Source organism: Erythrolamprus reginae, chromosome 2 (assembly GCF_031021105.1).
Source record: "Erythrolamprus reginae isolate rEryReg1 chromosome 2, rEryReg1.hap1, whole genome shotgun sequence".
In the NCBI taxonomy this organism is placed as follows: Eukaryota; Metazoa; Chordata; class Lepidosauria; order Squamata; family Dipsadidae; genus Erythrolamprus; species Erythrolamprus reginae.
The window spans coordinates 30,549,107-30,565,946 of record NC_091951.1 but is presented as its reverse complement, the minus strand read 5'-3'; the positions used below and the strand labels follow the sequence as shown (position 1 = coordinate 30,565,946).

General features: G+C 41.4%; 1 protein-coding gene across 1 annotated transcript in view; it reads right to left on the bottom strand.

The window, feature by feature from the left end:
• Window positions 1-16,840, bottom strand: part of LOC139163096 (complement C4-B-like) — a 129,419-nt gene that overhangs the window by 86,713 nt on the left and 25,866 nt on the right. The window contains exons 6-9 of the mRNA XM_070744036.1: window positions 14,518-14,600; window positions 12,522-12,618; window positions 9,879-9,984; window positions 6,402-6,525 (exon numbers count right to left, since the gene is read on the bottom strand). Of these exons, the coding sequence (XP_070600137.1) occupies window positions 6,402-6,525; window positions 9,879-9,984; window positions 12,522-12,618; window positions 14,518-14,600 (410 nt within the window). The remainder of the gene's footprint in view (window positions 1-6,401; window positions 6,526-9,878; window positions 9,985-12,521; window positions 12,619-14,517; window positions 14,601-16,840) is intronic.

Genomic DNA, 16,840 nt, shown 5'->3' with positions numbered 1-16,840 from the left:
AAGTTGATGTGGTGGTGCATCTTGGCACAAACGATCTGTCCCAGAGAAATGTTAATGTAGTAAAAAGAGATTTTCAAAGTCTAAGTGTGGAGCTGGGTAAAATAACTGATTCAGTGACTTTCTCAGAGGTGTTACCGGTTTGTGGCCAGGAGGGTAAAACAAGTTGTATCAGAGAGTTTAATGTGTGGTTAAGGCAGTGGTGTAAAGCTGAAGGTTTTGGTTATGTAAGTCATGATGTCAGTAGATGGTCTAATAGGGAGTTGTTTAAGAGGGATGGTTTGCATCCATCATACAGAGGTACCCAGGTGCTCGGTGAGGAATTCAGAGCTTTTTTGGACAGGCATTTAAACTAGGTAAAGGGGACAGAGATGTACCAGATGTGGAGGATTTCTGTCCCCGACCAATGAGGATACATCAGTTTCTGGAAGCTTATGAAAAGTGAGCTGAAAATAAAATAGATGTAGTTGTTGATGATAAGGGGCAAACTAATAATGAAAATAATGTTCTTCGGGTAATGTGCACGAATGCTCGAAGCTTGAGCAACAAGCTCTGTGAGTTAATGGCCATAATATCTAGAGATAATTTGGATCTGGTTGCCATAACTGAGACATGGTTTAAGGATTCCAATGAATGGGAAATATCCATACCAGGATATACACTGTATAGGAAGGATAGAATAGAGAGAAGGGGAGGTGGAGTAGCCATTTATGTTAAAGAAAGTCTAAAAACAATACTAATTCAAAATACATGTAAAGATCTGGAGACCCTCTGGATTTGCATGCAAAATAAAGACGGTTCTGTCATTAGAATTGGGGTGATCTATAGGCCTCCAGGGCAATCTGAGGAACATGACAACAAGATGGTGGATGAGATTACCCAAATGGCAGTAAAGGGAGATATTGTGGTTATGGGTGATTTCAACATGCCTGATGTTGACTGGAATATCCCCAGTGCCCTTACATGCAAAAGTAAGAATATAGTAGAGGCCTTTACAGGAGCAGCTATGGCACAGCTAGTTAAGACACCAACTAGAGGGGAGAATATTCTAGATTTAGTTTTTACAAATGGGAATCGGGTTTCAGAGGTCAAGGTGGGAGAAAATTTAGGTTGCAGCGACCATCTATGTTTGTGGTTTGATGTAAAAACTGATTGTGAGCAATCCTATACTGCAACCAAAGTATTGGATTTCAGAAAAACAAATTTTAATGCAATGGGGGAATATTTAAATAATGAATTAAAGGGGAGGGATAAAATGGCAGGAGCGAGCACCCAGTGGACTGTATTAAAAAAGGCCATCTTAAAAGCCACAAGACTTTATGTAAAGCAAGTAACTAAAGGTAAAAGGAAGAAGAAACCGCTATGGTTTAGCAATGATGTAAGGGCTATAGTCAATGAAAAAAAGGCTGCCTATAGGAGGTATAAAGAGTCTGGAAGTATAGCTGATAGAGAGGTGTATAAAATGAGACAGAAGGAGGCGAAACAGATAATATATGCTGCTAAAGCCTCAAAAGAGGAAGAAATAGCAAAATCTGTAAAGAAGGGGGATAAAACCTTCTTCAGATATATTAGTGATAGGAAGAAGAAAAACTGCAGCATCACAAAGCTTAGTACCGGGAATAATACATGCATTAATGGGAATAAGGAGATCGCTGACCATTTCAATAGCTACTTCTGTTCAGTTTTCTCAAAGGACACCTTACAAAATAATACTATAGAGGGATATAGCATTGCTTCCAGCTGTACGGATTCAGCTCCAGTGATCTTAGAAGCCGATGTCTTAGAAGAACTTGAAAGATTAAAGATAAATAAGGCAATGGGTCCAGATGGCATCCATCCCAGAGTTCTTAAAGAACTCAGATCTGTCATTGCTACCCCCCTGACTGATTTGTTTAACCAATCCCTGTTAACAGGAGATGTTCCTGAGGATTGGAGAATGGCCAGTGTTGTGCCTATCCACAAGAAGGGCAGTAGAGAAGAAGCTGGAAACTACAGGCCAGTTAGCTTGACATCAGTTGTAGTTAAAATGATGGAGACTCTACTCAAAAAGAGGATAAATCAGCATCTAAAAAACAATAACTTATTGGACCCAAATCAGCATGGCTTTACTGAAGGCAAATCGTGTCAGACTAATCTCATTGAGTTCTTTGACTATGTCACAAAGGTGTTGGATCAAGGTGGTGCCGTGGATATTGCCTATCTGGACTTCAGCAAAGCCTTTGATACGGTTCCACATAAAGAGCTGATAGATAAATTAGTGAAGATTGGACTTAATCCCTGGATAGTTCAGTGGATTTCAAGCTGGCTGAAGCATAGACATCAGAGAGTTATTGTTAATGGCGAGTATTCTGAGCAGAGACAGGTTACAAGCGGTGTGCCACAAGGGTCTGTTCTGGGTCCTATTCTTTTTAATATGTTTGTGAGTGACATAGGGGAAGGTTTGGTAGGGAAGGTTTGCCTATTTGCCGATGACTCTAAAGTGTGCAATAGGGTTGATATTCCTGGAGGGGTCTGTAATATGGTAAATGATTTAGCGTTACTAGATAAATGGTCAAAGCAATGGAAACTGCAGTTTAATGTTTCCAAATGTAAAATAATGCACTTGGGGAAAAGGAATCCTAAATCTGAGTATTGCATTGGCAGTTCTGTGTTAGCAAAAACTTCAGAAGAGAAGGATTTAGGGGTAGTGATTTCTGACAGTCTCAAAATGGGTGAGCAGTGTGGTCGGGCAGTAGGAAAGGCAAGTAGGATGCTTGGCTGCATAGCTAGAGGTATAACAAGCAGGAAGAGGGAGATTGTGATCCCCTTATATAGAGCGCTGGTGAGACCACATTTGGAGTACTGTGTTCAGTTCTGGAGACCTCACCTACAAAAAGATATTGACAAAATTGAACGGGTCCAAAGACGGGCTACAAGAATGGTGGAAGGTCTGAAGTATAAAACGTATCAGGAAAGACTTAATGAACTCAATCTGTATAGTCTGGAAGACAGAAGGAAAAGGGGGGACATGATCGAAACATTTAAATATGTTAAAGGGTTAAATAGGGTTCAGGAGGGAAGTGTTTTTAACAGGAAAGTGAACACAAGAACAAGGGGACACAATCTGAAGTTAGTTGGGGGAAAGATCAAAGGCAACATGAGAAAGTATTATTTTACTGAAAGAGTAGTAGATCCTTGGAACAAACTTCCAGCAGACGTGGTTGGTAAATCCACAGTAACCGAATTTAAACATGCCTGGGATAAACATATATCCATTGTAAGATAAAATACAGGAAATAGTAAAAGGGCAGACTAGATGGAAAATGAGGTCTTTTTCTGCCGTCAGTCTTCTATGTTTCTATGTTTCTAAGATAATAACAACAGTGACAATGACAATAATAATAACAACAAAACAACAATAACAATAACAATAATAATAATATTTTGGTAGAGCACCCAGGGTGCTGATTATCACTGTAGAGGTGGGCCCAGTAGTAATCGGCACATTGGGTGCTGTGTCAAAAGACTTCAGCCAGCATTTGAAAACAATAAACATCAGCAAAATCACAATCTGTTAGTTGCAAAAGGCCACCATACTTGGATTTGCACGCATCATGTACATCAACACAGTCCTAGACGCCTAGACTTGTCATATTGTGATACGAAGTTCAGCATGTACAGAAGCCGAATTGCATGAGGGGCCATGTTCGAGCAGAGCAATACGAACTAGTGGTGAAGGTAAGTGGAACCCACCCTGCCAGGCATGGGGGGGTTGAGACACCTTTCCCCCAGGCTCTTTATATTTTATGTTTGGTATCTATGTGTTGCTTTGTTTTTAAATATGATAGGGTTTTATATGCTTCTTTTTTAATATTAGATTTGTTTTGCTACAATATTGTTTTTTATTATTGTTGTGAGCCGCCGTGAGTCTTCGGAGAGGGATGGCATACAAATCTAATAAATTATTATTATTATTATTGAGATCTAACACTGAGCTCTAAGCCCAGGCCTCCATCCACAATAAACTTGTGTCCCAAGTAATAAGGTTTAACAATCGGCAAACGAGTCTCTGGCCTGTTTGTATATCCTTTCTTGTCAGTAGCTTATGAAGCCATCATGTTTCATTTTTTGGTACAATGCTCTCCTTTCATTAAACAAGGAAGTGAGGATGGAATAATTTCCTTTCTATTCCTTCTCTGACAGCGCAAGCAAATCAAGTAAACCCTGACAATACACTTCTACAAAGCCCCAAAGAATCAATTCATGTAATACCACTTGACAGCATTCCTTCTCACATGCGCTGGCTGAAAAGTAATATAAATTTCGCACAAGAGAAGGAAGCTTCTCCCTTGTCACCATCAAAGCCTTGAAAGACATCAACGATTCCAGCTTGCGTGGAATACAAAACACTCTTCCATCTTTATTTTTGAGTACACGGGGCTACCTTTGAAGAGTATTCGGAAACTTCACATCGTCCAAAATGCAGCCGCGCGAGCCGTTTTGGGCCTTCCAAGACATGCCCATATCTTGTCATCACTCCGCGGACTGCATTGACTGCCGATCTGTTTCCAGGCACAATTCAAAGTGTTGGTTATGACCTATAAAGCCCTACATGGCATAGGATCAGACTATCTCCGAGACCGCCTTCTGCCGCATGAATCCCAGTGACTGGTGGGGTCCCACAGAGTTGGTCTCCTTAGGGTCCCGCCAACCAAACAATGTCAGCTGGCGGGACCTAGGGGAAGAGCCTTCTCTGTGGGGGCCCTGGCCCTCTGGAATCAGCTCTCCCCGGAGATTCGCACTGCCCCCACCCTCCTTGCCTTCCGAAAGAGATTAAAAACTCATCTTTGTCGCTAGGCCTGGGACTTTTAGATCTTCCCCCTGACCAATGAATGTTTCTAGTATGATTGTTGAATGAATGTAATGGAACTTTTTATAGTAGATTTTTAAGGATCGTTTTTATATATATTAATTGGATTAATTTTACTCCTGTTTCTTTGTATATGTTGTGAGCCACCCCGAGTCCTCGGAGAGGGGTGGCATACAAATCCAATTAAATAAATAAATAAAATAGATTTCTCCTTTATTGGTATGCTTCCACTATCCAATGTGTTCAAACACAATCCAACACATTTGGAAGCAAACAAATTTGGAGAAAGCATTTTGCACAGTGGTGTCTTGCTACTCATGCAGAATGTGGCTGCGAGAGCTATCGTGGGGCTTCCCATATTTGCCCACGTTTCTACAACACTCTGTGGCCTGCACTGGCTGCTGATCAGTTTCCGGTCACAATTCAAAGTGTTGGTAATGACTTTCAAAGCCCTACTTGGCAGTGGACCAGAATACCTCCAGAACCCCCTTCTACTGCACAAATCCCAGCGGCCAATAAGGTCCCACAGAGTTGGCCTTCTTCGGGTCCCGTCGACTAAACAGTGTCGTTTGGCGGGCACCAGGGGAAGAGCCTTCTCTGTGGCGGCCCCGGCCCTCTGGAATCAACTCCCCCCGAAGATTAGAACGGCTCCCACCCTCCTGGACTGTCACAAATTACTCAAGACCCACCTATATCGCCAGGCATGGGGGAATTGAGACATCTCCCCTAGGCTTTTATATTTTATGTTTTTGGTATGTATGTGTTGCATGGGTTTTAAATTGTCGGGGTTTTATATATTGTTCTCTTTTAATATTAGATTTGTTGCAATGTTATATTGTTTTTGATTATTGTTGTGAGCCGCCCCGAGTCTTCGGAGAGGGGCGGCATACAAATCTAATAAATAATAATAATAAATAATAATAATAATTTGAAAAACATTTGAAAACCATTGGACATTTGAAAACTATTGGAATTGACAAAAACTCCATCTGTCAATTGCAAAAGGCTGCTTTACAGGGATCGGCAAACATAATTCGCCACTACATCACGCAGTCCTAGGTCCTTGGGAAGCGCCCGACTGGTGATGAAATACGAAATCCAGCTTAGTGATCTCATTTGCTGTGTTGTACTGACATAATAATAATAATAATAATAATAATAATAATAATAATAATAATAATAATAATAATAGATTCCGGGAGCTGTGATGAATTCCAAAAACAAATGGGTACCAAACATTCCCCCCCCGAAGGGATTATTTATTTATTTGGATTTCTAAGGGTGCCCTTCTCTGTAGATTCAGGCGGATTACAAAACAAGAATAAATCCAACATGTAAGAAACCCAAACATAAAATCTGATCTAAAATCCCGCTATAGATAAAATACAGAAAATAGTATAAGGGCAGACTAGATGGACCATGAGGTCTTTTTCTGCCGTCAGTCTTCTATGTTTCTATGTTTCTATGTAACAATGAATACATCCTGTCAGAATGTGTTGAGTACCAAGTTTCAAAGCCATCGAGTACCGAGGTGCCACTTAATTTTCAAACTTACTAGCTGTCTCTATGATGGAGGCTGCGATGTAAAGGGATGTTCCAACAAGGTCCTGCAGGGGGCGCCCCACTTTCTCAACGAGAACGCTGTGCTGCAAGATCAGCGAGCCCTCGCCATCCACGATCTGAAACGAGGCAAATCAGGATGGTGTTAAGGTCTTAAAAATCACATTGGGTGCATGCCTATTATCACAGACACCCATTAAGCCATTCTGAGATCCAGCAATAGAAAGGGGAAGACCGAAAAGGAAGCATCCAAATTTTGTGGTTGCTGGCAAGTTATGGTAGTGACAAATATTCACTTATTTGTTTATTTCAGGGATAGCTGTAGAGAGAAGACAGGTAGTCCTCGACTTACGACCATAATTGAATCTTGAATTATAGTCATTAGTCCTTGCAATAATAATAATAATAATAATAATAATAATAATAATAATAATAATATATTAGATTTGTATGCCGCCCCTCTCCGACAACAATAATCAAAGACAATATAACATTGCAACAAATCTAATATTAAAAGAGAAAGATATATAAAACCCCAATGCAAACATTGAGCTTTGACTGGACTCGATTTTATCACCTTTTTGGCAGTGGTTGTTAAGCAAACTCTGCCGTTATTTAGTGAACCATGTGGTCAATAAATGAATCCAGCTTACTTAATGGGTATTTTTTGCCTGAACCTGAAGTCAGTGGCGAAAAACATCAAAAACGTGGAAAGCTTAAAATGGCCACAAAAGTGAACTACCATAGTTCTTCTGCTGTTTCAGTGGTGGGATTCCATTTTTTTGCTCCCTGTTCTGTGGGTGTGGCTTAGTGGGCGTGGCCTGGGAAGGAAAATCCCCCTCCCAATCAGCTGGGATTTGGGAGGCAGAGAATAGATGGGGGCGGGGCCAGTCAGAGGTGATATTTACCGATTCTCTGGACTACTCAAAATTTCCGCTACCGGTTCTCCAGAACTGGTCAGAACCTGCTGAAATGAAACTGTTTTTCAGACTCCAGAGGTTTTAGGAGGCTTCTTTGACACCTGGGCCTTTTTACACGGTCTAGAGGCTTCAGGGAAGGCGCCTGAAGCCTGTGAGGTTGAAAACAGCCTTCCCCAAAGCCAGAAGTCAGCTGGCCAGCACACGTATGCTCACTGGAGCTGGTATAAGGCAACGCCTCATGTACCCTCAGATATGGCTCGGTGTGCCATTTGTGGGCACATATGCCATAGGTCCGCCATCAAGGCCATAAGGGATAATATTAAAGGAAAGACAAAGGTGAGCACCTGCAAATACAGTGGTACCTCTACCTAAGAGCCGGGGTGGTGCAGCAGGTAGAGCACAGTACTGCAGGCCACTGAAGCTGACTTGTAGATCTGAAGGTCAGCGATTCAAATCTCATCACCGGCTCAAGGTTGACTCAACCTTCCATCCTTCCGAGGTGGGTAAAATGAAGACCCGGATTGTGGGGGCAATAGCCTAGCTCTGTTAAAAAAGTGCTATTGCTAACATGTTGTAAGCCGCCCTGAGACTAAGGAGAAGGGCGGCATAAAAAAAATGAATAAATAAATAAATAAAAAATAAGAACGCCTCTACTTAAGAACTTTTCTAGATAAGAAACAGGTGTTCAAGATTTTTTTTGCTTCTACTTAAGAACCATTTTCTACTTAAGAACCCGAGCCCGGAAAAATTCCCCAGGAAATTTGAGAGCGGCACGAAGGTCTGGCCAGTTTCCTGCCATTCCCCCTTTAATCCTGGCCATCTTGGACTTTTCTGGGCTGTCAAAGGAGCCTTTCAGTGGCGCTTAAGGAGGCTTTGGCAGCCCAGAGTGAACAAATCATTTTCCTTTCTCTGGGCGCTTGGAGAGGGAATATACCTCTGCCAGCACCCAGAGAAAAGAAATGCTCCCTTTGCTCTGGGCAGCCCAGAGTGAACAGAGCGTTTTCCTTTCTCTGGGTGCTGCCTCGGAGTCCCTCTTTTTTTTTTTAAGACTTAAAGTTTTGGATTTTTTTTTATTCCCCTCACCTCAGCTTCTTCCTTCAGCAGCAAGTCTCCTCCTCCTCTTCTTTCTCCTCCTCCCACCCAAATTCCGAGCTTCTATTTCTTTCCTAATGGGGTTGCACGCATTATTTGGTTTTACATTGATTCCTATGGGAAAAATTGCTTCTACTTAAGAACGTTTCTACTTAGGAACCTGGTCACGGAACGAATTAAGTTCTTAAGTAGAGGTACCACTGTACATTATTCTCACTGTTGAATAGCTATTGGGTCATGTGCTAAGCATGCACTATTTAAATAAGATTAATAAATAAATAATTTTTAAAAAGAACTATTATATTTGTCTCATTCCGGTCCACAAACATGTACAGTGATACCTCATCTTACAAACGCCTCGTCATACAAACTTTTCGAGATACAAACCTGGGGTTTAAGATTTTTTTGCCTCTTCTTACAAACTATTTTCACCTTACAAACCCACCGCCGCTGCTGGGATGCCCTGCCTCCCGACTTCCTTGTTTTTGTGATGCCACAGGGGAATCCCAGCAGCGCAAAAATGGGCGCTTCGCTGGCAACAGAAGTCCAAAGGTGGGGTTTCCCAGCGAGGGGAGCCTCAGTGAAATTGCAGCATCACAAAAACACAGAGGTCCGGAGGTGGGGTTTCGAGGACTTCGGTGTTTTTGCGATGCTGCGATTTCACTGATGCTCCCTTTGCTGGCAAACCCCACCTCCGGACTTACGTTGCCAGCAAAGCACTCATTTTGCAATGCTGGGATTCCCCTGCAGCATCGCAAAAACACAGAGGTCCGGAGTTGGGGTTTCCCATGGAGGGGAGCCTCAGGGAAATCCCAGCAGCGCAAAAATGGGCGCTTCAGCTGGCAAAAGGAGTAAATTTTGGGCTTGCACGCATTAATTGCTTTTCCATTGATTCCTATGGGAAACATTGTTTCGTCTTACAAACTTTTCACCTTAAGAACCTCGTCCCGGAACCAATTAAGTTTGTAAAACAAGGTATCACTGTATTTCTGCAGGAAAGGATATATCCAATGTTGTAGTTGTAAAATGAAAACTGATCAGCTCCCATCTTGTTAGACTTCAGGAAATCATTAAAAACGGAATTGTTTAAGAAGGCCCTTGATTTATTGATGTCGCCATCTGTTTTTATTGCTGCTTGGTTGATGGTTTTATGATTTTAGTTGTGGCTTAATTTTTGGGAAGTTTAGGGGGGAAGCTGCTGAAAGTTTATTGCTTGTAACTGTGTCATGGACATTTTCCATTTTGGATTTTGTAACCTTGAGTCACTGTTTGTAAATGTGGGTGGTTATAGAAATTTGTTTAATAATTAAATAGTAAAGAAATAAATCTGCCGAGAGTCTTTCTGTTGCAGGCAGACAAAAAAATAACAAAACGAAACAAAACAAAAGAAAACAAAACAACACCAAAAAATAATAAAGTAAAGTAAAATGAAATGAAATAAAATATCTCTGTTCTCTTACCGCAATTTGATATTTCAGTCCTGAGATATAGACCTTTTCCTTGTTCTCATCAATCACACCAAATCGCACATACGCTGTACCGGTGACTCCTTTCCCATAGAAAAAACTGTTTGAGAAGCCAAGAAAAAAAAATGATTAACTTTGGAATAAAAGCTGTGGATGACCAGTTGCGGCCCTATCTGGACCGGGACTCACTGCTCACAGTCACTCATGCCCTCATCACCTCGAGGTTCGACTACTGTAACGCTCTCTACATGGGGCTACCTTTGAAAAGTGTTCGGAAACTTCAGATCGTGCAGAATGCAGCTGCGAGAGCAATCATGGGCTTACCTAGATATGCCCATGTCACACCAACACTCCGCAGTCTGCATTGGCTGCCGATCAATTTCCGGGCACAATTCAAAGTGTTGGTTATGACCTATAAAGCCCTTCATGGCATCGGACCAGAATACCTCCGGGACCGCCTTCTGCTGCACGAATCCCAGCGACCGGTTAGGTCCCACAGAGTTGGCCTTCTCCGGGTCCCGTCGACTAAACAATGTCATTTAGCGGGACCCAGGAGAAGAGCCTTCTGTGTGGCGGCCCCGACCCTCTGGAACCAGCTCCCCCCAGAGATTAGAACTGCCCCCACCCTCCTTGCCTTTCGTAAAGTTCTTAAGACCCATCTCTGCCGTCAGGCATGGTGGAATTGACACATCTCCCCCAGGCCTATACAGTTTATACATGGAATGTTTGTGTGTGTGTTTGCTTTTAATAATGGGGTTTTTAGTGTTTTTTAAATTATTAGATTTGCTTTTTTACATTGTTCTTGTTATCGTTGTGAGCCGCCCCGAGTCTACGGAGAGGGGCGGCATACAAATCTAATAAATAAATAAATGAATGAATGAATGAATGAATGAATGAATGAATAAATAAATAAATAATAATAATAATAATAATAAATAAATAAATAAATAAATAATTTTTTTTGATAAATTTAAATAAATTTAAATTAAATTTAAATTAAATTTAAATTAAATTTAAATTAAATTTAAATAAATAAATAAAAAGGTTCCCTCTGCTGCATCCTCATGATGTTGCCTTCAATCTACTGCACATCCTGTAATGATCTTTCTGAATGATCATGTGATATCATGTTGATATTGCCTCTTAGCAACCCCATGGTAAGATTTTTCTCCATGGGGATCTGCCCTCAACCTGGTTCTTCAGCTTTTGCAACTGTGTTTCCGTCACCACTATAACTGTTCACTTTTGGTTGTTTGCTTCTTCTCTTTCCTTCCATCTTTTCCAGCATTAGAAATTTCCTGCTGGATAGTTAGAATTATGCCCTATGGCTGCTGGTAGTTTTCTTTGACCAAACAATGTTATAACACACTCCCTTTTTGCAGTATAACCTTTAAGATACTCACAGAACAAGATACTAGAAATATTAAACTGCTTTAAACTAGATTGCAAAAAATACCACTTCAGCAATAGAGTAATCATCGCCTGGAATGCACTACCGGACTCTGTGGTTTCTACTCCTAACCCGAAAACCTTTAACCTTAGACTATGTACAATTGACCTCTCTCCCTTTCTAAGAGGGGTGTGCATAAGCGCACCATTGTGCCTACCGTCTCTGTCCTACTGTTCTATTGTCTTCTATCATTACTTTTTATCATTACTTTTCTAATGTTTTATTTATAATGGTTTGATAAACAAACAAACCTCCCCTTCCCTTTCCTTCAATCAATACACACACATTCCTCTTTTCCTTTCCTTTTCCTTTCCTTCTTTCCTTCCATCAATCCACAAACCTATCTCCTTTCCTTTCCTTTCCTTTCTTTTCCTATCTATATTAGTTTCAGATATTTGTAGTATTTCAACCTCATTTAAATACGAATCTATATCTTCTTTTTTTATTTCATCCTTCCCATATAATCGTTAGAAGTAGTTTTGGATTATCTTTTTTTTTCTTCTATATCAAATTGTTTTTCTCCTCTTTCATCTTCTAATTGTTGAATATATTTCTTTTCAGTTTGCTTTTTAATTTTATATGCTAGCCACCTTCCTGGCTTGTTCGCATGTTCGAAATAATTCTGTTTTACGGATCTTATTTTTGGGGCTATCTCCTCCTGTACTATCAAATTTATCTTATGTTTAATTATTTCCCTTTTTTCTTTTATTTCCACATTTTCTGGGTCTTTTATACACTCAGCTTCTATCTTCTCTAGTTCTTTTTGGTTTTCCCTCATTTGCTTATTTTTATTTTTATTTTTTTTACTCATATATGCTATTGTTACCCCTCTAACAAAGGCTTTTGTTGTATCCCATATGTTTTGTGTCGTTGTATCTTTATTCCAATTTTTTTCTAAAAATATATCTGCCTTCCCTTCCCTTCCCCTCCCCTCCCATTTCACATTCCACCATAACACCCACGATGTTGTCATCTAAAATTTAGAGAACCATCTGACCTATTTTGCATCAATTTTTTTTCTAGACTTATGATGAGAGTGACAATTCAACTCCCCCAAAGCTGCCTCCATTTCATGCTTGAAGTTGTCCGTTGCCTTACTTTGGATTGCAGCTATTTCTGAAAACTTTAGTAGTCTGAACATATCGCGGTTAGTGAATCCATTGAATAAGAAGGAAGGAGTTGCTTACTTAGCCCGAATGTCAATTTTCAAATTAGATGTTTCCTGTCCAGTGACCAGGATATATTTCTGTTCTGGGATAATCTTCACCTCAAAATGAGGCAGGACTGATGAGGGAAAGGAAGAGATAGAAATTTGAGTTTCACCACCATCATCCATACTGTACCTTTGATCTGCATAAAAACAATACCTGCACTGGCTGCCGATCAGTTTCCGGTCTCAATTCAAAGTGTTGGTTATGACCTATAAAGCCCTACATGGCGTCGGACCAGAATACCTCTGGGACCACCTTCTGCCGCACGAATCTCAGCAACTGATTAGGTCCCACAGAGTAGGCCTTCTCCGGGTCCTGTCGACTAAACAATGCCGTCTGGCGGGGCCCATGGGAAGAGCCTTCTCTGTGGTGGCCCTGGCCCTCTGGAATCAACTTCACCCAGAGATAAGGACAGCCCCCACTCTCCTTGCCTTTCGTAAACTTTTGAAAACCCACCTATGTCACCAGGCTTGGGGAAATTAACATACCCTTTATCTATTGAGGTCAATGCATGGTTTATTTGGGTTGTATGATTGTTTTTTTATAAGGGTTTTTACACTGTTTTTAAATATTGGATTTGTATTCGTTGTATTGTGTTTTGTTGTTGTTGTTGTGATTCGCTCCGAGTCCTCAGAGAGGGGTGGCATACAAATCTAATAAAATTAAATAAATAATAATAATAATAATAATAATAATAATAATAATAAATACTTTGCTCCTGTTTCTGTTCAAACAGAAAACAATCAAGGAACCATCAAGGAGAAAACCAAACATGCCCAATAACACTGGCAGGGCAAACCACTGTACATAAGCAGGGAGCAAATCTCACACTCATTACCACTGATGATGTTACCTAGTCAGGTAATAAAATGTCTGCTAGCAAACAATCAAGTTCAGAGTGCCGCCATCTTGGATGATGACACAGAGACCACTGAGGGCTCCATAGTTCAAACCTGGGCTATAAATATTCTCTTCTTTAATGAAAAGACTAAATGAAAAGGAGCAGGACTGACATGATGATAATATTCCCACATCTAAGGAGCTGCCACAAAGAAAAGAGTCAAACTATTCTCTAAAGCGACAGAAGGTGGGATAAGAAACAATGAAAGGAAACTAATCAAGGAGAGAAGCAACTTAGAACTAAGGAGATATTTCCGGTTAGAATAATTAACCGGTGGAACAACTTGTCTCCAGAAGTTGTGGATTCTCTAAGATTATCTATGGGACCATCTCTTGCCACATACCTCCCAGAGACCAGTTAGAGCAGTGTTTCCCAACCTTGGCAACTTGAAGATATCTGGACTTCAACTCCCAGAATTCCCCAGCCAGCATTTGCTGGCTGGGGAATTCTGGGAGTTGAAGTCCAAATATCTTCAAGTTGCCAAGGTTGGGAAACACTGAATTAGAGCACACAGAGCTGGCCTCCTCCAGGTCCCATCAGCCAAGACTGGCGGGACCTGGGGGGAGGGCCTTCTCCCCCCCAATGTCCGCACTGCTCCCACCCTGCTGGCTTTTCATAAGGCCATGAAGACCTGGCTATGCCGGCAGGCCTGGGGGCCCTAAATCAACATCCAGCTTGACCACCTGTATGAATATGATTTGGTATGAATGGTATGTACATGTGTTGTTGAGTTGCTCTATTACGAGTTTTAGCTGGGTTTCAGAATTTAGATTGTTCTTTTTCTTGACTTCTTTTTATTGTTGTTGGTAATTTTATAGGGCAATTTTATATTGTTGCAAGCCACACTGAATCTCTCGGGATTGGGCGGCACAGAAGTCAAATAAAATAAAATAAATAAATAAATAGTACCAAACATTTTTAGTTTAGTCTCTCCGACAACTCGGAGATATATATAGTTTCCTTCCATCTCAGGGACTGGGGATTAGCCGAGCATTTATTGTGGACAGGGAAAAAAAAGTCTCCTGTGTATATTTGGGGACAGAACCAGGGTGCAGCTATCTCAGAACCTACCATATTTTTTCACCTCAAACTCTGTGGTAGTGTTGTAACCCTGTGCGTGGATAAACTGAGCCGTGATAGTCCAAATGCCAGGCCTGAATAGGAGAGAAACAAGAACAAAAGGGAAACATTGGTTGTGTATAGAAATGTAAGTACAGCGGTACCTTGTCATACAAACCCCTTGTCATACAAACATTTTGAGATACGAACCCGGGGTTTGGATTTTTCTTGTCTCTTCTTACGAACTTTTTTCACCTTACGAACCCACCACCACTGGTGGGATGCCCCGCCTTTGGACTTCTGTTGCCACCGGAGCACCCTTTTTTGCGATCCTGGGATTCCCCTGAGGCTCAACTGCATGGGAAACCCCACCTCCTGACTTCCGCATTTTTGCGATGCTGCAGGGGAATTCCAGGAAGGGAATCCCAGGATCACAAAAACAGGCGCTCCGCTGGCAACAGAAGTCCGGAGTTGGGGTTTCCCAGCGAGGGAAACCTCAGCAAAATCGCACCATCGCAAAAACACGGAAGTCCTCGAAACCCCACCACCAGACTTCTGTGTTTTTGCAATGGTGCAATTTCACTGAGGTTTTCCTCGCTGGGAAACCCCACCTCCAGACTTCTGTTGCCAATGGAGTGCCCATTTTTGCGATCCTGGGATTTCCCTACAGTATCGCAAAAATGCGGAAGTCCAGAAGTGGGGTTTCCCATGGAGGGGAGCTTCAGGGGAATCCCACCAGTGCAAAAACAGGCACTTTGGTTTAAAAATGGGGTAAATTTTGGGCTTGCACACATTAATCGGTTTTCCATTGATTCCTATGGGAAACATTGTCTTACGAACTTTTCACCTTACGAACCTCCTCCCGGAACCAATTAAGTTCGTAAGACAAGGTATCACTGTACCTCTTTTGAAGTCAGCCGTACCCTTGAATAGTTGCCAATGTCACCAGTTGTAAGTTGGGGACCGTTTGTATCCAAAAGTTTTTTAAGATTAGCGTTCCCCAAATTTAGTGGCTTGGTGGTGTGGCTCGGAAGGGAGAGGGGAACCGAGCCTCACGAGTGGCGGATTGGCCCACAGACTCATGCGCACACAGCTCAGCTTGCACAAGCGGTGGGCTAGAGATGCTGTGTGCATGCACTTGCCCACCACTTGTGTGTCCCAGTTCCAAATACGCCACAGCCCAGTAGTGGGCTAAGGTGAGTAATGGGCTGCTGCCCCCAAGGAGGAGGACACAGTGGGGGTAATAAGTTTATGCGCTACTTATTGAATACTTAATAGTTTTTTTGTTGTCTTTCCTTCTCTAGTACCTTAGTATGATCCTTAATTACTTTTAAAATAGGAAATAATCAAATAGTATAGAAACATAGAAGACTGACGGCAGAAAAAGACCTCATGATCCATCTAGTCTTTTATGGTTTTAAATGATGTGGTTTTAAATGTTTTTAATATCAGATTTGTTTCATTGTAATATTGTTTTATTATTGTTGGGAGCCGCCCCGAGTCTATTAAAAAGTGAACACAAGAACAAGGGGACACAATCTGAAGTTAGTTGCGGGAAAGATCAAAAGCAACATGAGAAAGTATTTTTTACTTTTTACACATAAATGCTTTAATCATTTTAATCATGATCTAGAACTGAACTTTCAAAGCAATTAAGAAAAATTGAGCTTCTTGCCTAATCTGTGATCATTCTGAACCTTGTGAGTTCAGTACAAAACCTTAAAATGTTTCTGTGCTCCTCAACAAATAATGCTGTCTGTCGTTTGTCGAATAATGTGACTTAATCAACTGAAAAGGAGTCCAAGCACCTATTTGAAAACTTTTCTTGGTCAGTAAGTCACTCCCACCAAGTCACATGACCTTTAAGCCTCTCCCGGTCACATGATTGTCAAGCCACTCCCACCTGGTCACATGACACACCTACAAAATAAGCCATGCCCACAGTGTGGCAGTAAAAAGTTTGGCAGCCCATCACTGGCTAAGGCTCAGAGTTGGGGACTCTTGCCTTAAATAACACAAACATCAGAAACTTCCCCAACCCAGGTAGACTTGAGACAGTGAATCTAAGTCTTCTTTTTCCCATCCAGGTCCTAAAAGTCTCCTAGCACAACAATGAGAATGGGGCAAGTAGAATGCCGAATTGAATAGTAAGCGATGAAATACATCTGAAACAATTGCGTGGTTTAGGACTGCCAGACTAGAGTAAAAATTCCAATTTTACCCTTCAACATCGCTGCATTTGTGTTTCGGGAAAAGCTGGAAGTCGCAATCTTTAGTGAAACTTACTTCAGTGTTTTTCAACCAGTGTGCCGTGAGACATGGTCAGGTGTGCCGC